The sequence below is a fragment of the Lytechinus pictus genome, unplaced genomic scaffold, assembly GCF_037042905.1.
Source record: "Lytechinus pictus isolate F3 Inbred unplaced genomic scaffold, Lp3.0 scaffold_19, whole genome shotgun sequence".
Classification (NCBI taxonomy): domain Eukaryota; kingdom Metazoa; phylum Echinodermata; class Echinoidea; order Temnopleuroida; family Toxopneustidae; genus Lytechinus; species Lytechinus pictus.
In genome coordinates, this window is record NW_026974140.1 from 727,653 (window position 1) to 750,394 (window position 22,742).

Below are 22,742 nucleotides of genomic sequence, written 5' to 3' on the forward strand. Positions count from 1 at the left end.
TTCATAAAATAACACATCAAATCTGCAGTTAGTTCAGATAAGGAGAAAAATCAGCTCACATTATATCTAATCACAAGTTCGTCCATTGTGACGTCGGCGTGCAGAGTGTAAAATATGCGCAGATCATGATGCGCACAAACATAACTGTGGAACGTCCTTAAATGATCATTGTTTCATGTTATCATCCGTTAAACCATTAAGTATTTAATAATATGCAATTTAGTGCTAAATCTTGTTAGATTACTTCGTTCATTTATTTTATTTATTTATTTATTTATTTATTTCTGATATTTTGACAGGGTAGCCCATTCACCAATAAGTAGTGGTCTTCCATGGGGCCCTGAATAACAATAAACATATTTACAAAATGCATAACGTATGTACAGAATGTTACAGCATTAAGATTCACATTAGGATTTGAATGTAAAACGAAACATTAACAAACTTTGCAGCAAACAAAACGCAGACGGGCACTCGTTTGACGTATAATAAAATATCAATAAATCAAATTAATTAAGAAGGACATCTTGAAAATACTGATAATATACACCAAATCATCAAGGTCATGCTAACACAAAATAAGCACAACAGTGGATGTTCCGCAAGTTATTTATAAATTACAAGTTCTTTTAAACATTCTCTTAAATGAAATGACAGAAGGAGCTGTTCTAATTGAATTATCAAGCTTATTCCATTCAAATATTGAAGATACGATTGGACTACACTTATAACAATCAGTGCGAAACTTGGGCACGCGTAAATATCCACTGTCTCTCTGTCTGGTATGATGTTCATGTACATCATTTGGATTGGTTAAGTTTACCTGAAGGTAAGAAGGTGCTAAATTATGAACACATTTAAATATCATCAAAACGCGACTGAGCTCAAATCGTTTGTCTAGTGTCATCCATTTAAGACTTGTGAACAAATCAGCCGACGGTGTGTCGTATGTCTTGTTCAATATAATTCTTGCAGCCCTCTTCTGAATTTTTTGCAGCTTAATTGTATGGGATTGAAATCTATTCGACCATACAGCAGAACAGTAATCAAAACTTGGCAACACTAAACTGTTATAAAGCAACTTTAAGGACTGCACAGGCAAAGAACTTTTCGCTCTCTTTATTATGCCAATGCTTTTCTGAGTAAGTTTACATACATTTTCAATTTGTTTTGACCATTTCAGTTCTTCATCTATCAAAACTCCTAAGCATTTGGTGAATTGAACTCTATTTATCAAATCACCGTTTAACGAAATCGTGAAAGAATCTTTTTTCCTGAGATTAGCACGAGAACCTATTATCATGACACAATTTTTTTCAGTGTTGAGGACGAGCTGATTATCTTTAATCCATGCCATGACCTTGTTTAATGCAACAGTTAATTTTTCTTCCAAAACTGTCGCATCATTCGCACTGACGGTAAGTGTCGTGTCGTCAGCGTACATATCTATAATACCTTCATGAATACATTCAGGTAAACTATTAACATATATTGAAAATAAAAGGGGACCTAGAATTTACCCTTGTGGCACGCCTAATTTGACGATTGAAGGGTGCGATTTGGCTCCTTTGAATTGTGTCACTTGTTGTCGATCAAATAAATATGATTTGAACCAAGTGATAGTCCTCTTACTACAACCAATGCAAGTTAATTTCTTTAAAAGCAGCTCATGGTCCACGGTATCAAAGGCCTTCCGAAGATCTATGAACGCAACTCCAGAAATTAAATTGTTATCAATGTTTAACGACCACTGATTTACAAGTTTTGCAAGGGCAGTAGTTGTTGAATGCATAGGCCGAAAACCAGATTGATTTGGGTGTAATAAATCATTCACGTCCAAGAATTCACTTAGCTGTTGGTGAACAGCCCTTTCTAAAATTTTACTAACGATTGGTAATATAGAAATTGGGCGGTAATTATTCAACGAAGACATATCACCAGATTTAAATATTGGTACTACCCGAGCCTTTTTCCATTCACGAGGAACAACTCCAGTAGTAAGGGATTTGTTAATAATATCACAAAGGGACTCTGCGATAATATTTTTTGTCATCTTTAAAAGTTTGCAGCTGACATGATCTTCCCCAGTTGATTTATCTATACTCAGATTATCAATCTGTTTCAAAACAAAATCTCTAGTAATCAACTCTAGCTCAAATTGAGAGTGAATTGAACCAACATTTGTATCATCTTCTACTTGAACTCTCTGTTGAGACGTATCCCTGTGCAGGTCCTTAGTAATATTAGTAGCATTTGAAATGAAAAATTCATTAAATGCTTCAGCAATATTTGCATTGCCCGACACATCTGTTCCATCTACGTTTATGGTGTTGGGAGAAATAGGTAATGACTTGGGCACAAGTTCTCTCAAACATCTCCACATTTTCTTACTATTGTTTTGATTTTGTGAAATCTGGTTAGCATTATATTCTTTTTTACTTTTTCTCATGAGATGAATAACTTTATTTTTCAGAAATTTGTATGTGTCCCAAATATCATTATTTTTGTTAACTTTAGCTGTTTTTAGAACCTTATCACGTTCCTTCATTAGCTTGACGACCTCGTCAGATATCCAAGGACAAGCTTTTTTTCGTATCCGCTTTTTACAAAAGGGAATGTGCCTGTTGATTACATCATTGAAAAAAGTCAACCATACATCCCAAGCAACATCAACATCATCTATATCTTTTACGACCTGCCAAGGAATATTTCTCAATTCACTATAAAATGTTTTCTCATCAAGATTTTTAAATGATCGAAATTCTGCAAATTCGGAATCTTTATACATCTTAGCACTGAAATCGCGAATTGTATACACCAAATAATGATCACTTATACTAGTTTCAAATATTCCCCATTCACTGTATAGTTCTTTGTCTGATACAAATATCAAATCAATTAAAGTGGCAGAGGTATTTGTAACTCTTGTAGCAGTATCAATTAGCTGACTCAGCCCGTACATATTTGTATAAAACATTATTTTTTCCCCATTCACATCATTTTGTTGTGGCATACAATCGCAGTTGAAATCATAGATCACAATTACTTGCAGTTTAGTCCTCATTTTTGTAAAATTTAGTTTTCCCTATTCATATTGTACATAATAGAGTATACAGTGGTCTATGGCGGCCATTTTGAATATCAAGAAATTAATCATTTTGTCAAGAATCATTTTTTCAGAGAGTATTTTACTCCTGCCACACAATTTCATGCATTATAGCCATTGTGCGGGCAATCTTATGATTTTCATGGGTCATTTGCATATTTTGGCGGCCATATTGGATCTTGCCAATTTGCGAAAAAAAAATGCTCAAGGTTACACGAGTGGCATCCTTCAGATTCGTAATCAGCTCCCTCAAATTGACAAGAAACCATAAAAAAATATTGTATGTATGAAAAAACAAAGTTTTGTCAATTTTCTATGGGGCCTATCCTGGACAAATACAAACTCCTGCTCCGCCACCTTTGCGTGGAGTATGATGGACGTCATGTAGTTCTGAAAACATCCCAATTTATTAGCTATATATCTATCATTATTAAAGTTTCCTGATAGCCATGTCTCTGTGAGTGCAATGATGTTGATTTGGTTACTGATGACAAATTCGCATATTGCAGATGATTTAGAGTTAAAGGTCAAGTCCACCCCAGGAAAATGCTGACTTGAATAAATAGAGAAAAATTAAACTAGCATAGTGCTGAAAATTTCATCAAAATCGGATGTAAAATAAGAAAGTTATGACATTTCAAAGTTTCGCTTATTTTTAACAAAATAGTTATATGAACGAGCCAGTTACATCCAAATGAGAGAGTCGATGATGTCACTCACTCACTGTTTCTTTTGTTTTTTATTGTTTGAATTATACAATATTTCATTTTTTATAGATTTGACAATAAAGACCAACTTGACTGAACCATATAGTATTAAACAATGCTAATTCCACATGTTCAGGGAGGAATCAATCGTTGTATCACTTGACAATTAGGAGAAAATGAGAATATTTCATATTTCAAATAATAAAATACAAAAGAAATAGTGAGTGGATGACATCATCAGTCTCCTCATTTGCATACCAGCCAGGATGTTCATATAACTGTTTTGTTAAATTAAGCGAAACTTTAAAATGTCATAACTTTCTTATTTTACATCCGATTTTGATGAAATTTTCAGTGTTCTGCTTGTTGGATTTTTATCTTTTTATTCAAATCAACTTTTTGTTGGGGTGGACTTGTCCTTTAACAAACCTTACGTTTTAAAGGGCAAACAACAGCTTGAAGAATTATCGGAAGTGGCAATTACTTAATATTCAAGAGAAGGGGAATGATGTTTCAAAGAAGAGGATGCCAGTAGTTTAGTGTTAGACCTCAGAGATAATTACGTAACAGTTGATCAATTAATTGATTTTAATAAATACCAATGAAGTTACATGTGTAACTAGATTATTAGGTTACCAATTAAGTTTAATTAGATTTCAGTAGTTTAATCAGATTAGCGTAGCGTAGGACGCGCTGTAATTAGATTAGAGTCGTTGTGGACGATGTAAGTGGAATAGTGCGGGAAATGGGACGCGCTGTTATCAGATTAAAGTAATTCGATAATACCGCGGGGAAGCAGAAATGGGTCTAGGCGGCAAGTTCAAATCCTCTCAATCTACGCACGCATTCCACATCAGCCACTGCGTGTCTCATTGCTTTCACTAGTACACGTTAATACTTCCATCAACACAATTTGACTAAGGATATATATAAAATATAGCTTCATAAGGTATTGTGTTTGAAATAGAGAAGAACTAGTTTGAGAGATCGAGAGATTAAGAGAGAAACTAAAAGAGAAATGAAAATAAAATTTCATGACGAGAGGCGCATATAAAATGACGTCCACCGATAAAGATCTGAAAGAGATGAGAGCTATATAGTGGTTGAGATAGATTCATGTAAAGGGAAAGGAGAAAGGGGAAGAAGATGATGAAAATTCAAGAGGGGTTCCAACATTTTGATGAGAATAGTAATATCACGTCTTTTTTTTTCTCCTATTCCTTGTTTCTTTTCTTTGACCACCCCCTTCCCTCTCTCTTTCTCCCTTTCTGTACCTTTCTCCCATCTATCTTATCCTTCTCTCTTTTCCCCTTCCTTTTTAATTTTCCTAACCTTATCCCTCTCTTTTTTTCTCTTTTCCCGTCTTTCTTGTCTTTGTCCTCTCCTTCCCTTTTTTTCTATTTCTAACCTTCTTTCTTCCCTCCCATCTTTTTTCTCCATTTTTTTTATTTTCCCTCCCTTATCACTTCTCTTTTTCCTTCTTTCTTTGCTTTGCGCTCCACCTTCCCTTTATTTTCTCTACCTCACCTTTGCCTTTTCCTCCCTCTATTTTCTCTCTCTCATTTCTTCATCTTGTTTTCCCCCTTCCTTACCATCCGTTCTCTTTTTCACCTTTTCCTTGTTTTTTCTTTGTCCTCCCGTTCCCTCTTTCTCATCGGTTTTCCCCTCTCTAATGTATCCTTCTGTCCCTACCCTTTCGTTTCTTCTCTTCCTTCCCCTTCTCTCACTTTTTTTTATATTTCTCTATCTCCTTCCTTCTCTTTTCCCTCCATCCCTTCTTTTTCGCCTTTTTTTCCAATTTCCCTTTCTTCTTCTCCTATCCCTTTTCTGCATCCTACGGATCCGTATCTGAACGATATCAGGGTAAAAAAAATAAAGGATGACCATGCAGGGAAATAATAGAGTAAATAATTCTAGGACGACCTAAAGACAGTGAGCGCCAACATCGACAAATGTCAACTCATTTACGATCAACGAAGTCAAGTAATGAAATAACGGACGACCACGGGTAAAATAATATTAATAGGAAAAGGGCCCTTCACGCTAATGTCAGTGTGTATTCGAACACGATGAGTGATTCGGTGAAAAAAAATGAAACCCAGTTATCACCCCAATTTTCTTCAATTTTTACAAAACATTTTATCCGCGATAATTGTCGAGAAAAACGGCTTTGATAACCTATGCTTGATATGGGATTAAAATCGCATATAGTTTTGAACGAATGTGTCAATTGTTTGCTCTTGCTTCAAACCAAGAATGCACGGATGAATACCCTAGGGAAACAACCTAGGGCACATACACCCTAGGGTATCAACCGCAGGCATATGCCCTCATCCGCTCCCCCTCAAATGCCCGCTACGGGCTTCCGCGTTCACCCTAGGGCACGCCTTGACGATTCCCGCGGCCGGCACTGTACCATCTCTCCATCGTTTATTTCATTCTTCGTGTGCATTTTTTACTACCCTTGTTAACCCGGAACTAAGAATATTCATCAACATGTCTTATAAAGGAGATAAATCTGTTAATAAATCCATGATTGAGACCAGTGGAAGATTTAACGTCTTGAACGATGAGCTGGAAGGTGATGCTGCCGACTCTACTGGCCCAGCTAACCACGCCCCACCACTCCCTCTGGCCTTACTTCAGCTTACAGTCCATCTTAAAGTTGCAACGGACAATTTCGAGAAAATAATGGAAAAGGCTGTCAAGTCGATGCTGGATAGCAGCAGAGAGGTCCAGAAGACTTTGGAATTCGAGAGTCATAGAATAACTGAATTTGAAAGGAAAAACTTGGACCCGGAGAAGCACCTTGAGAGGCTAGAGAAGGCAAACCAAGAGCTAGAAAAGAGGGCTGCTAGCCAAGATGTTGAGGCGAACTTGGCTGAACGTGTAGCGGAGAAAGACAACTTTCCTGTTGTTGGATTGAATGAAGCAGAAAATGGTAAAGATGAGGATTGCATCAAGACTGTGGAAGATATTCTTTCATCAAAGTTCAGACTAAAAATTAAGGTAGAAAGTGCTCGACGTGTAGGAAGAAAATGAGCAAAACCCAGACATATAGTGGTAAAAACTTGTTCTCGTAAAGACAAAATTCAAGTTATGAAGGAGGCGCGAGTTGCCCCCCCCCCCAAAAAAAAAAGGCTTCTACTCTATAGATGATCTGACGAAGATTGATCTTGAGGAAAAGAAAAGAAAAACAAGAGTCAAGTTCAAGATCTGTACGCTAAGGGTACCAAGCTCCGTTTCTTTAATGGACATTGGAGAGGTAGTAGAGGAGCAAAATATTTTTCACCATAATGCACATTTAACTTTTTGGACAAGGGGAACATTATTTGCTTTGAGTATTAGTCGCTGTGTGATGATAGGAGTAATGTGCCTCTGGGGATCTATACCATTCCTGAGGTTTTTGTTTCTGTTTAATCTCTTCCAGTTCCTCCCACACACTTTCTCTCTCCCTTTCTCTTTCTCTCTCTCTCACCCTACTCTATTTACTCGGTATCTTCCCTTTTTCTCTCTAATGCACTCCCTCTCCTTTTCTCTCTCTCTCTTTTCTTCTCCGAAACAGGTTTGGGTGTTGATGGTTATTATACAGTAAATAATCTCTGATGGAGGGGTCTTGCATGTCAACCTCTCTTTCTTTTGAATCTACATATTTCTCATCAATTGTGTGTGTGTGGGCATAGACCTACTATGGGGCGCCAAGTGTCCGCCAGTGAATTCCGTCCAAATCACGGCATTCCGTACACAAAATGTGTTTTTATTCAGACGAAAATCATTTCGTCATGACGCTTTTTTATTTCGTACACAAAATTTATTTTTTGTCACACAAAATCAATTTCGTCTCGACGAAATGCACGAAATCAATTTCGTCTAGACGAAATGTAATTGCGTCCACAAAGTTTATTTGGCGTGCCATACGAAATGAATTTTTATCAAACGAAATGGCGCACCAAATGTCCGATGGTAAATTCCGTCCAATTCACGCCATTCCGTACACAAAATGTGTTTTTGTTCATATGAAAATCATTTCGTCATGACGCAGTTTTATTTCGTATACGAAATTATTTTTTGTCACACAAAATCAATTTTCGTCGAGACTAAATGTAATTGCGTCCACAAAATTTATTTCGTTGCGATGCGAAAATCTATTCCGTCGACGAAATCATTTTGTGTCAAAACCACAAAAAAATTTCGTTGACGAAATGATTTTGTGTCAAAACACAAAAAAATTTCGTCGACGAAATGATTTTGTGTCAAAACCACAAAAAAATTTCGTCGACGAAATGATTTTGTGTTTTGAGTCTTTTTGACATAAAATCATTTCGTCTCCTCTGTCTCGAAGGGGACATAAGAAGGTCGCTGATTGGCTGCACCTTGCTCAAGCTGTTTTCGCTCCGGGACGATCACACTTTTTCACAGCTCAGATTGGCATGTTGGTGAACTTATTAGCTTAGATTTCACGTTATTCATGCCTACATGAGCTGCATACAACTGCTCTAATCGGTAGGATGTGGACGGACATTGCATTCGTAAGTTCAGCTATGTTTTCGACTTCAAAATTACGTTAAAAAAAAAATGGGAATTCGTTAGTCGTTACCAAACTTGCATTTGCAAAAAGCTGTGTAACAATACTAGTCCCGTGTATTTAAGTTTATGTACTGTAGTCAGCAGACCATTGGGGGGGGGGGTTGGTCTTTTCTGCACACCTAAAAAGTAAAATGGTTATGAATTGTACAGGTTGAAGATATTTAGGCCTTGATCTTAATAAATAATGTAAAATTCATTCCGAGCAAAATGCTGAAAATTTCATTGAAATTGGATGACAACAAAAGTTATTGATGCCTGGCCGTACATGCCGTATGAAACTCTAACGTTAGGCTACTCCACTCAGTGACTCACGCGTATTGCGAGGTTAGTATTAGTATACTAACCTCGCACCATTAACCACGTTTGGCAATGGATTTCTAACTAGTGGGTCACGCGTGCTGTGATCCCACTTCTGGTGTCCACAACACACAACTTCTATTGCTTGATTTTTCTGTGCGCGGCGGCATGTAATGAACCCTTGAGTGACTAGGCCTAAAAAACTCAGGCAATGGTTCGTATAGCCAGCCATTAATCAGTATAGGTGAAGCAGAGGTTAGCAGTAGTGAAGTGTAGTGGAGCTTACACGAACCATCGCCTGCTGTACTAGTATAGTTGTGGTAGCCCTGTCCCCACTCATTACTAGTTCGAGGTTAGTGGCTACATATAGTTGCTACAGTACATGTATAGATCTATAGTACTAACCTCATACACCGAACTGCATTTGGCCCTGGATTTCTGTGAAGTTGGCAAACATCGCTTCATTACAATACAGAATTAATATTTGCCGAAACTCCTCGCTACTCACCGGGGCGCTTTGCGGTGAGTAGCCATAATACAAAAAGTCAATAGTATATTTTTAATTAGGCCTAAATCAAAATCATATTTAAAAAAAAGCAAATTTGATTACTTTGGAGTTTGGACTAGAAAGTGACTTTGCGTGTCTCTTCTTTTTACGCAAATAAAAGGAAGCCTGATGGTGGCGCTAATAAATTTCACAGCCTTGATTCAGGCTCGCTTCAAATGCAGCTCCTCGGTAATTCCCCGCAGACAAAGTCCGGAGGGGGCATTAAGCGTTGCCCCTGTCCGTTGATTCGCCCGCCCCCCCAATTGGTTTCCGCGCAATAAATCGAAATATATTTCGATTTATATATATTGATTTAAAAAAAAATTGGTGTGTAGGTACATGACACCATAGTACAGGCTAACTTTGAATTCGGAGTCTGCAGGTCCAAGGTCACAGCTCATGAAATATCCGAGTTGGTTTCCACATGATGACTTATGAAATATTCTACATATTTAAACGAATTTGAGTGTGTAGGTAGATGACACCAAAATACAGGTTAAGTTCGAATTCGTAGTCGGCAGGTCAAAGGTCACGGCTCATTAAATATGCAATTTAGTTTCCACATGATTACTTTAAAAATATTCTACATATTTAAACAAATTTGAGCGTGTAGGTAGATGATACCAATACAGGCTAAGTTCGAATTCGGAGTATGCAGGTCAAAGATCACAGCTCCTTAAAGATATCTTATGAAATATGCAACAGATTTTAAAAAAATTTGGGTGTGTAGGTAGATGATGATGATGATGCACAGCATTTTTACAGCGGCGTAACAGGGTTCGGTGGCCAGGGGGGGGGGGGGGGCAAGAGCCAAAAATTTCCCGGTCATATCATGGTATGAATAGGCGTAATGGTGTAATAAGGCGACTATTTTGAGAAATGCAGCTCCTTGGTAATTATGCCCCAGCAGACAAAGCCTGGAGGGGGCATTAAGCGTTGCCCCTGTCCGTTGATTCGCCCGCCCCCCCCACTTGGTTTCCGTGCAATAAATCGAAATATATTTTGATTTATATATATTGATTAAAAAAAATTTTGGTGTGTAGGTATGTGACACCATAGTACAGGCTAACTTTGAATTCGGAGTCTGCAGGTCCAAGGTCACAGCTCATGAAATATCCGAGTTGGTTTCCACATGATGACTTATGAAATATTCTACATATTTAAACGAATTTGAGTGTGTAGGTAGATGACACCAAAATACAGGTTAAGTTCGAATTCGTAGTCGGCAGGTCAAAGGTCACGGCTCATTAAATATGCAATTTAGTTTCCACATGATTACTTTAAAAATATTCTACATATTTAAACAAATTTGAGTGTGTAGGTAGATGATACCAATACAGGCTAAGTTCGAATTCGGAGTATGCAGGTCAAAGATCACAGCTCCTTAAAGATATCTTATGAAATATGCAACAGATTTTTAAAAAATTTGGGTGTGTAGGTAGATGATGATGATGATGCACAGCATTTTTACGGCGGCGTAACAGGGTTCGGTGGCCAGGGGGGGGGGGGCAAGAGCCAAAAATTTCCCGGTCATATCATGGTATGAATAGGCGTAATGGTGTAATAAGGCGACTATTTTGAGAAATGCAGCTCCTTGGTAATTATGCCCCCGCAGACAAAGTCCGGAGGGGGCATTAAGCGTTGCCCCTGTCCGTTGATTCGCCCGCCCCCCCCCCCCCACTTGGTTTCCGCGCAATAAATCGAAATATATTTCGATTTATATATATTGATTTAAAAAAAATTTGGTGTGTAGGTACATGACACCATAGTACAGGCTAACTTTGAATTCAGAGTCTGCAGGTCCAAGGTCACAGCTCATGAAATATCCGAGTTGGTTTTCGCATGATGACTTATTAAATATTCAACAGATTCATAAAAATTATGGTGTGTAGGTAGATGACACCAAATACAGGCTAAGTTCGGAGTCGGCAGGTCAAAGGTCACGGCTCATTAAATATGCAATTTAGTTTCCGCATGATTACTTATGAAATATTCTAAATATTTAAACGAATTTGAGTGTGTAGGTAGATGACACCAAAATACAGGTTAAGTTCGAATTCGTAGTCGGCAGGTCAAAGGTCACGGCTCATTAAATATGCAATTTAGTTTCCGCATGATTACTTATAAAATATTCTACATATTTAAACAAATTTGAGTGTGTAGGTAGATGATACCAATACAGGCTAAGTTCGAATTCGGAGTATGCATGTCAAAGATCACAGCTCCTTAAAGATATCTTATGAAATATTCAACAGATTTTTAAAAAATTTGGGTGTGTAGGTAGATGATGATGATGATGCACAGCATTTTTACAGCGGCGTAACAGGGTTCGGTGGCCAGGGGGGGGGGGGGGCAAGAGCCAAAAATTTCCCGGTCATATCATTGTATGAATAGGCGTAATGGTGTAATAAGGCGACTATTTTGAGAAATGCAGCTCCTTGGTAATTATGCCCTCGCAGACAAAGTCCGGAGGGGGCATAAAGCGTTGCCCCTGTCCGTTGATTCGCCCGCCCCCCCACTTGGTTTCCGCGCAATAAATCGAAATATATTTCGATTTATATATATTGATTAAAAAAAAATTTGGTGTGTAGGTACATGACACCATAGTACAGGCTAACTTTGAATTCGGAGTCTGCAGGTCCAAGGTCACAGCTCATGAAATATCTGAGTTGGTTTTCGCATGATGACTTATGAAATATTCAACAGATTTAAACAAATTTGAGTGTGTAGGTAGATGATGATGATGATGCACAGCATTTTTACAGCGGCGTAACAGGGTTCGGTGGCCAGGGGGGGGGGGGGGGCAAGAGCCAAAAATTTCCCGGTCATATCATGGTATGAATAGGCCTAATGGTGTAATAAGGCGACTATTTTGAGAAATGCAGCTCCTTGGTAATTATGCCCTCGCAGACAAAGTCTGGAGGGGGCATTAAGCGTTGCCCCTGTCCGTTGATTCGCCCGCCCCCCACTTGGTTTCCGCGCAATAAATCGAAATATATTTCGATTTATATATATTGATTTAAAAAAAATTTGGTGTGTAGGTACATGACACCATAGTACAGGCTAACTTTGAATTCGGAGTCTGCAGGTCCAAGGTCACAGCTCATGAAATATCTGAGTTGGTTTTCGCATGATGACTTATGAAATATTCAACAGATTTATGAAAATTATGGTGTGTAGGTAGATGACACCAAATACAGGCTAAGTTCGGAGTCGGCAGGTCAAAGGTCACGGCTCATTAAATATGCAATTTAGTTTCCGCATGATTACTTATGAAATATTCTAAATATTTAAACGAATTTGAGTGTGTAGGTAGATGACACCAAAATACAGGTTAAGTTCGAATTCGTAGTCGGCAGGTCAAAGGTCACGGCTCATTAAATATGCAATTTAGTTTCCGCATGATTACTTATAAAATATTCTACATATTTAAACAAATTTGAGTGTGTAGGTAGATGATACCAATACAGGCTAAGTTCGAATTCGGAGTATGCATGTCAAAGATCACAGCTCCTTAAAGATATCTTATGAAATATTCAACAGATTTTTAAAAAATTTGGGTGTGTAGGTAGATGATGATGATGATGCACAGCATTTTTACAGCGGCGTAACAGGGTTCGGTGGCCAGGGGGGGGGGGGGGCAAGAGCCAAAAATTTCCCGGTCATATCATGGTATGAATAGGCGTAATGGTGTAATAAGGCGACTATTTTGAGAAATGCAGCTCCTTGGTAATTATGCCCTCGCAGACAAAGTCCGGAGGGGGCATTAAGCGTTGCCCCTGTCCGTTGATTCGCCCGCCCCCCCACTTGGTTTCCGCGCAATAAATCGAAATATATTTCGATTTATATATATTGATTAAAAAAAATTTTGGTGTGTAGGTACATGACACCATAGTACAGGCTAACTTTGAATTCGGAGTCTGCAGGTCCAAGGTCACAGCTCATGAAATATCTGAGTTGGTTTTCGCATGATGACTTATGAAATATTCAACAGATTTATGAAAATTATGGTGTGTAGGTAGATGACACCAAATACAGGCTAAGTTCGGAGTCGGCAGGTCAAAGGTCACGGCTCATTAAATATGCAATTTAGTTTCCGCATGATTACTTATGAAATATTCTAAATATTTAAACGAATTTGAGTGTGTAGGTAGATGACACCAAAATACAGGTTAAGTTCGAATTCGTAGTCGGCAGGTCAAAGGTCACGGCTAATTAAATATGCAATTTAGTTTCCGCATGATTACTTATAAAATATTCTACATATGTAAACAAATTTGAGTGTGTAGGTAGATGATACCAATACAGGCTAAGTTCGAATTCGGAGTATGCAGGTCAAAGATCACAGCTCCTTAAAGATATCTTATGAAATATTCAACAGATTTTTAAAAAATTTGGGTGTGTAGGTAGATGATGATGATGCACAGCATTTTTACAGCGGCGTAACAGGGTTCGGTGGCCAGGGGGGGGGGGGGGCAAGAGCCAAAAATTTCCCGGTCATATCGTGGTATGAATAGGCGTAATGGTGTAATAAGGCGACTATTTTGAGAATTGCAGCTCCTTGGTAATTTTGCCCCCGCAGACAAAGTCCGGAGGGGGCATTAAGCGTTGCCCCTGTCCGTTGATTCGCCCGCCCCCCCACTTGGTTTTCGCGCAATAAATCGAAATATATTTCGATTTATATATATTGATTAAAAAAAAATTTGGTGTGTAGGTACATGACACCATAGTACAGGCTAACTTTGAATTTGGAGTCTGCAGGTCCAAGGTAACAGCTCATGAAATATCCGAGTTGGTTTTCACATGATGACTTATGAAATATTCAACAGATTTATAAAAATTATGGTGTGTAGGTAGATGACACCAAATACAGGCTAAGTTCAGAGTCGGCAGGTCAAAGGTCACGGCTCATTAAATATGCAATTTAGTTTCCGCATGATTATTTATGAAATATTCTAAATATTTAAACGAATTTGAGTGTGTAGGTAGATGACACCAAAATACAGGTTAACTTTGAATTCGGAGTCTGCAGGTCCAAGGTCACAGCTCATGAAATATCTGAGTTGGTTTTCGCATGATGACTTATGAAATATTCAACAGATTTATGAAAATTATGGTGTGTAGGTAGATGACACCAAATACAGGCTAAGTTCGGAGTCGGCAGGTCAAAGGTCACGGCTCATTAAATATGCAATTTAGTTTCCGCATGATTACTTATGAAATATTCTAAATATTTAAACGAATTTGAGTGTGTAGGTAGATGACACCAAAATACAGGTTAAGTTCGAATTCGTAGTCGGTAGGTCAAAGGTCACGGCTCATTAAATATGCGATTTAGTTTCCGCATGATTACTTAAAAAATATTCTACATATTTAAACAAATTTGAGTGTGTAGGTAGATGATACCAATACAGGCTAAGTTCGAATTCGGAGTATGCAGGTCAAAGATCACAGCTCCTTAAAGATATCTTATGAAATATTCAACAGATTTTTAAAAAATTTGGGTGTGTAGGTAGATGATGATGTTGATGATGCACAGCATTTTTACAGCGGCGTAACAGGGTTCGGTGGCCAGGGGGGGGGAGGGCAAGAGCCAAAAATTTCCCGGTCATATCATGGTATGAATAGGCGTAATGGTGTAGTAAGGCGACTATTTTGAGAAGGCCAGAACTTATCTTTAAAAAAAGTTGCGAGCGAGCGAAGCGAGCGAGCAATTTTTTTTTACCTTTTTAATACAAAATCCAATTTTGTGATAGATTTTGACATGATATCCAGATAATAAATTTATTTAATTCTTCTCTCTTTAGATTCCTTTTTTTGTCACGGTGGTCTGTACGCGCCACTGTGAAGAGGATTATTTGCGGCAGTAGCGTGAAGAGTAAAAAACAAAACAAAAAAACAACGAGGGGCGCAGTATAGAACATGTGCCAAAAGGCTGCTTTATATATATATATATATAAGTCCTGAGCGAGCGAGAAAAAAAATCAACTTTTCATGAGAATATAACTTTGAGCTATTTTTTAACATATTCAGTAATTAAAATCATATCCTACAATACTTTTCCAACAAAAAAGGAGGTAATTCCTCCTTTTTTTTTAAATATTCCATTTTCAGTAGCCAAATAGAGATGAAAATTATCCTATTTGGGAGGGTAACCATGGACCTGGGCCTTTACTGTGTATTTACAGTAAACTCTTACTAAATGAACAAATATATAAAAAATTTGGTTTACCCTACATAATAATCCTGGGCTACTTTTAGATTGCATAGCCCGGGGGGGGGGGGGAGGCTTTTTGGTCCCCCTCTTCAGATCTCCGTCGATCGCAACGAAAACCAATACACACGTCACCATCAATGTAATCTGCAAGCATGGAGCTAAGGGTGTATCGCTGATTTTACAGAATTTAAATTTATTTTTAATAAATTAATAATGCTAATTTATGCCTAAATATAGAATTCTCTGCTTTAAAGGTAAATCTCTAAATAATTCCCCAAATTCTATGATTTCTAAACAAATGTGCTCCTGAAAAAAATGGTAAATCAAATTTCTAATCTTATGTATTTTATTGGTTTTATAATTCCATACGTATTTCTTAGTTTTGGGGCCTTATGTATTTTATTGGTTTTTTTCAATGGGATCACTTCGTGGTACTATTCCAATTATAAAAAGCAAAGATTTGATTATTTTCAACCAATCAGTGCAAGAATAATGATGCATTTGTCAATTATGACTGAAAACAGAATTTCCATTGAATTAAATATGTATACAAAATAATATTTTTTAGCAATTTTTGGTCCAACATAAACTCATAAAATGTTGGGTAACTGCGTATCCGGGCGTCTTGAATTTGGTCTCAAAAGCTCTGCGAGAATTGAACGGAAAAAAAATTGTGGTACCTCGTTTCTCATTGTGGACTTATCGTGAAAAATGTGGATAGGGGGCTTATTAAGCCCCCCCCCCCCCCCCCAGGGGCTAGATAGGGTTAATATATCATGAATATAAAAAAAAAACCATTTATTTTGTTGCAAGTCACTGGAAAAGGTTTGATTCCTAAATAAATATTATTCTTCATGTACTATTATCAAATATTTAATTGAAAAATGTTAAGCTATCTTTTCATTCGATGTATTAAGCGCTATATAAAAGCGGATTATTATTATTATTATTAGGTTTTATCATAAATTTACTTTTTGAAAATTATGCTATTTTGTGACTAAGGCTACGTTTCATGTACTTTCCACCAATAGTATACGATATCAATGGATTCTAGTTAATCCTTTTGGGTAAGATTGGAACTAACTCTGTGTTTGGTAGATAAAGTTATATGACTAACTTGTCCAAGTGTTGAGAAACGGGCCCCTGCTGAGTACATGTAGGCCTAGAGTTTTTATGCCCCCACAGACGAAGCCCAGAGGGGGCATTAAGCGTTGCCCCTGTCCGTCCCCCCCCCCCCCCCACTTGGGTTTCCGCGCAATAACTCGAAAAATATTTAATGGATTTAAAAAAAATTTTGATGTGTAGGTAGATGACCACAAAATACAGGCTAAGTTCGAATTCGGAGTCCGCAGGTCAAAGGTCACATCTCATTATATATGCAAGTCGGTTCAAAGGTCTGAATTTGTTAATTATATATATATGCATATTGGTTTCTGTATGATATTAAGTTCAATCATATTGAATGGATTTCTGATCGCGTTAAGCAGGGGCATCTGTGTCCTTTGGACACGTCAAATTTTCTTAATTATGTGTAATTGATTTTATGACATGTGTTTACATTTGCTGCAGATTCCCATTCAGCCCGTTGGACTGAACCGGTACTGTAACACAGTATGGATGGTCAATATGAAGCGAGCTTCATTGAATTCTTCCAAGAGCTTTGTACTCCGTTTTGCTCATTTTGAAGATGGTAGCTTTGACAGGACTGGGCAAGTGACACGTCTTTATAGACAGGATGCTGTCCCAACCATATTTGATTTCCTGCCTCGTCTTCAGAAGGTAGAGTAGATCTATATCATACATGTGTTCTGAAGAAATATTTTCTCTGTATTATCTACCTTTGGTTTGATAAAACATTGCTTTAAATATTCCATTTTCAGTAGCCAAATAGAGATGAAAATTATCCTATTTGGGAGGTTAACCATGGACCTGGGCCTTTACTGTGTATTTACAGTAAACTCTTACTAAATGAACAAATATATTAAAAATTTGGTTTACCCTACATAATAATCCTGGGCTACTTTTAGATTGCATAGCCCGGGGGGGGGGGAGGCTTTTTGGTCCCCCTCTTCAGATCTCCGTCGATCGCAACGAAAACCAATACACACGTCACCATCAATGTAATCTGCAAGCATGGAGCTAAGGGTGTATCGCTGATTTTACAGAATTTAAATTTATTTTTAATAAATTAATAATGCTAATTTATGCCTAAATATAGAATTCTCTGCTTTAAAGGTAAATCTCTAAATAATTCCCCAAATTCTATGATTTCTAAACAAATGTGCTCCTGAAAAAAATGGTAAATCAAATTTCTAATCTTATGTATTTTATTGGTTTTATAATTCCATACGTATTTCTTAGTTTTGGGGCCTTATGTATTTTATTGGTTTTTTTCAATGGGATCACTTCGTGGTACTATTCCAATTATAAAAAGCAAAGATTTGATTATTTTCAACCAATCAGTGCAAGAATAATGATGCATTTGTCAATTATGACTGAAAACAGAATTTCCATTGGATTAAATATGTATACAAAATAATATTTTTTAGCAATTTTTGGTCCAACATAAACTCATAAAATGTTGGGTAACTGCGTATCCGGGCGTCTTGAATTTGGTCTCAAAAGCTCTGCGAGAATTGAACGGAAAAAAAAATTGTGGTACCTCGTTTCTCATTGTGGACTTATCGTGAAAAATGTGGATAGGGGGGCTTATTAAGCCCCCCCCCCCCCCAGGGGCTAGATAGGGTTAATATATCATCATGAATATAAAAAAAAAAAAACATTTATTTTGTTGCAAGTCACTGGAAAAGGTTTGATTCCTAAATAAATATTATTCTTCATACTATTATCAAATATTTAATTGAAAAATTTTAAGCTATCTTTTCATTCGATGTATTAAGCGCTATATAAAAGCGGATTATTATTATTATTATTAGGTTTTATCATAAATTTACTTTTTGAAAATTATGCTATTTTGTGACTAAGGCTACGTTTCATGTACTTTCCACCAATAGTATACGATATCAATGGATTCTAGTTAATCCTTTTGGGTAAGATTGGAACTAACTCTGTGTTTGGTAGATAAAGTTATATGACTAACTTGTCCAAGTGTTGAGAAACGGGCCCCTGCTGAGTACATGTAGGCCTAGAGTTTTTATGCCCCCACAGACGAAGCCCAGAGGGGGCATTAAGCGTTGCCCCTGTCCGTCCCCCCCCCCCCCACTTGGGTTTCCGCGCAATAACTCGAAAAATATTTAATGGATTTAAAAAAAATTTTGGTGTGTAGGTAGATGACCACAAAATACAGGCTAAGTTCGAATTCGGAGTCCGCAGGTCAAAGGTCACATCTCATTATATATGCAAGTCGGTTCAAAGGTCTGAATTTGTTAATTATATATATATGCATATTGGTTTCTGTATGATATTAAGTTCAATCATATTGAATGGATTTCTGATCGCGTTAAGCAGGGGCATCTGTGTCCTTTGGACACGTCAAATTTTCTTAATTATGTGTAATTGATTTTATGACATGTGTTTACATTTGCTGCAGATTCCCATTCAGCCGTTGGACTGAACCGGTACTGTAACACAGTATGGATGGTCAATATGAAGCGAGCTTCATTGAATTGTTCCAAGAGCTTTGTACTCCGTTTTGCTCATTTTGAAGATGGTAGCTTTGACAGGACTGGGCAAGTGACACGTCTTAGACAGGATGCTGTCCCAACCATATTTGATTTCCTGCCTCGTCTTCAGAAGGTAGAGTAGATCTATATCATACATGTGTTCTGAAGAAATATTTTCTCTGTATTATCTACCTTTGGTTTGATAAAACATTGCTTTAAATATTCCATTTTCAGTAGCCAAATAGAGATGAAAATTATCCTATTTGGGAGGTTAACCATGGACCTGGGCCTTTACTGTGTATTTACAGTAAACTCTTACTAAATGAACAAATATATTAAAAATTTGGTTTACCCTACATAATAATCCTGGGCTACTTTTAGATTGCATAGCCCGGGGGGGGGGGGGGAGGCTTTTTGGTCCCCCTCTTCAGATCTCCGTCGATCGCAACGAAAACCAATACACACGTCACCATCAATGTAATCTGCAAGCATGGAGCTAAGGGTGTATCGCTGATATTACAGAATTTAAATTTATTTTTAATAAATTAATAATGCTAATTTATGCCTAAATATAGAATTCTCTGCTTTAAAGGTAAATCTCTAAATAATTCCCCAAATTCTATGATTTCTAAACAAATGTGCTCCTGAAAAAAATGGTAAATCAAATTTCTAATCTTATGTATTGGTTCTATAATTCCATACGTATTTCTTAGTTTTGGGGCCTTATGTATTTTATTGGTTTTTGTCTCGCCTGCATAGCAGAGCGAGACTATAGGCGCCGCTTTTCCGACGGCGGCGGCGGCGTCAACATCAAATCTTAACCTAAGGTTAAGTTTTTGAAATGACATCATAACTTAGAAAGTATATGGACCTAGTTCATGAAACTTGGGAATAAGGTTAATCAAGTATTGGTAAACATCCTGCTCGAGTTTGAGGTCACGTGACCAAGGTCAAAGGTCATTTAGGGTCAATGAACTTTGGTCAAGTTGGGGGTATTTGTTGAATTACTATCATAACTTTGAAAATTTATGGATCTAGTCCATGAAACTTGGACATAAGGTTAATCAAGTATTAGTGAACATCCTGCCTGAGTTTCAGGTCACATGACCAAGGTCAAAGGTCTTTTAGGGTCAATGAACTTTTGCCAAGTTGGGGGTATTTGTTGAATTACCATCATAACTTTGAAAATTTATGGATTTAGTTCATGAAACTTGGACATTAGGTTAATCAAGTACCACTGAATATCCTGTGCGAGTTTCAGGTCACATGACCATGGTGAATGGTCATTTAAGGTCAATGAACTTTGGCCGTGTTGGGGGTATATGTTAAATTACCATCCTAGCTCTGAAAGTTTATGGATCTAGTTCATAAAACTTGGACATAAGAGTAATCAAGTATCACTGAACATCCTGTACGAGTTTCAGGTCACATGACCATGGTCAAAGGTCATTAAAGGTCAATGAACTTTGGCCGTGTTGGGGGTATTTGTTGAATTACCATCCTAACTATGAAAGTTTATGGATCTAGTTCATAACACTTGGGATATAAGAGTAATCAAGCATCACTGAACATCCCCTGTGAGTTTCAGGTCACAAAACCAAGTCAAAGGTCAGTTAAGGTCAATAAACTTAGGCCATGTTGGGGTAATTGTTGAAGTGCCATCATAACTTTGAAAGTTTATGGATAGAGTGAATGAAATGTGGACATGGGTGTAGTTGACAGTCTTAAGTCTCCGTTCAAATGTCATTTATGGTCAATGAACGTGGTATTATGTCATTATATGAATGATGTTTTTGTGAATGATTATTTTATAGTAGTTTTCAAAGTTAGCACTGCTGCTATATTAAATTGCGTAATGCAGGCGAGACTGCCAGAGGCGTTCCACTTGTTTTTCAAAGAGATCACTTCGTGGTACTATTCCAATTATAAAAAGCAAAGATTTGATTATTTTCAACCAATCAGTGCAAGAATAATGATGCCTTTGTCAATTATGACTGAAAATAGAATTTCCATTGGATTAAATATGTATACAAAATAATATTTTTGAGCAGATTTTGATATTATGGTATTGTAGATAATGCCATGGGTAACGCGCGTGCCAATTTTCGTCGCGATTGCGAGATCAACGGCCGAGATCATAAGGGGGGCTGAATCAGCCCCCCCCCCCCCCCCCGTCTTCTTAGGCGTCGAAATAGCCCAGTCTATTTAGGGTTAGATAAATCCCTAAATGATTCCCCAAATTCTATGATTTCTAAACAAATGTGCTCCTGAAGAAATGGTAATCAAATTTCTACTTTTATGTATTTTATTGGTTCTATAATTCCATACGTATTTCTTTGTTTTGGGGCCTTATGTATTTTATAGTTTTTTTTCAATGGGATCACTTCGTGGCACTATTCCAATTATAAAAAGCAAGATTTGATTATTTCCAACCAATTAGTGCAAGAATAATGATGCATTTGTCAATTATGACTGAAAATAGAATTTCCATTGGATTAAATATGTATACAAAATAATATTTTTGAGCAATTTTCGGTCCAACATGAACTCATAAAATGTTGCGTAACTGCGTATCTGGGCGTCTCGAATTTTGTCTAAAAGCTCTGCGAGAATTGAACGAAAAAAAAAATTGTGGTACCTCGTTTCTCCTTGTGGACTTATCGTGAAAAATGTGGATGGGGGGGGCTTATTAAGCTTATTAAGCCCCCCCCCCCCCCGGGGCTAGATAGGGTTAATATATCATCATGAATATTAAAAAAAAAACATTTATTTTGTTGCAAGTCACTGGAAAAGGTTTGATTCCTAAATAAATATTATTCTTCATGTATTATCGAATATTTAATTGAAAAATTTAAAGCTATCTTTTCATTCTTCTATCTGTTTTTGTTCAATATTTCTTATATGTTTCTTTTTTTTAATTCATTCATCTCGTACAGAGTTCATCCAAGCCAAGGAATTCCCCGAAAGAAAGACGTTTTGATTCAGCAAACAACCTCCCAGATACTGCAAAGTCTTCAGCACCTTCATTTCTCGAGGACCACTCCTACTCAATATCAGAAAGTCCAAGAGGGGTAAAGTGGAAGATAACAGCAATAATGGACTATTAAAAACTTGGAGAAGAGGCTGAAACCACACAGCAGAAGTCCCGCCGTGTACATTACTTGCTCTTAAGTTTGGACAAACATGACTCGCAAAACTTTACAACAAATAATTTACGCTATGTGCATTCTGATTATTTAAAATAGCTCAATGAAAAAGTTTACCACTGGGCATGTAACAAAAGTGCATTCATTAAATTTGAACGTGTTGCAAAAATGATGTCTTACAGTATATTCATTCTGACTTAGAATGTCAGAAGAGAAAAAAGTTTGTGAAAAGTAGGAATGACAGCAAGCTGACAGAAGAATAGAACAGGATAGAACAAGGCGATAGTTATGAATGAGCTGTTGGATAGAGACAAAAAGATGAATTAAGAATGGGGGTGATAGAGAAAGAGAGACGGGTGTTGGGGGAGCCTGTGATCAATGCCTGAGAAAGCGAAGATTACCATAATTTTTTTAAGGATTTGAACAGTCAGGAAGAATCTGGGTTTTTTTTTCTGTTGGTATTTCTCAAAATACTTGTATGTTTTATGTAACGAAACGGGTATAATCCTTCG

The 22,742-nt window shown here is 37.3% G+C and overlaps 1 protein-coding gene across 2 annotated transcripts; it reads left to right on the forward strand.

Moving 5' to 3' along the window:
* The first annotated feature begins 265 nt into the window (after positions 1-265).
* LOC135157729 (uncharacterized) lies at positions 266-22,399 on the forward strand. 2 transcript variants are annotated; one of them, XM_064114452.1, is made up of 4 exons: positions 266-8,342; positions 17,031-17,240; positions 19,012-19,217; positions 22,021-22,399. In XM_064114452.1, exon 1 carries the CDS (start codon positions 6,310-6,312, stop codon positions 6,853-6,855), a length of 546 nt encoding a protein of 181 aa, XP_063970522.1. In that variant the 5' UTR covers positions 266-6,309; the 3' UTR covers positions 6,856-8,342; positions 17,031-17,240; positions 19,012-19,217; positions 22,021-22,399. The 2 variants fall into 2 exon arrangements, 1 of the variants encoding a protein (XP_063970522.1); XR_010296712.1 differs by lacking the exons at positions 266-8,342; positions 17,031-17,240 and adding an exon at positions 9,155-9,219.
* The last annotated feature ends 343 nt before the right edge of the window (positions 22,400-22,742 follow it).

What these genes read in the sequence shown, in the direction of transcription:
- LOC135157729 (XM_064114452.1), top strand. Translation starts at nt 6,310, where the DNA reads ATGTCTTATAAAGGAGATAAATCTGTTAATAAATCCATGATTGAGACC.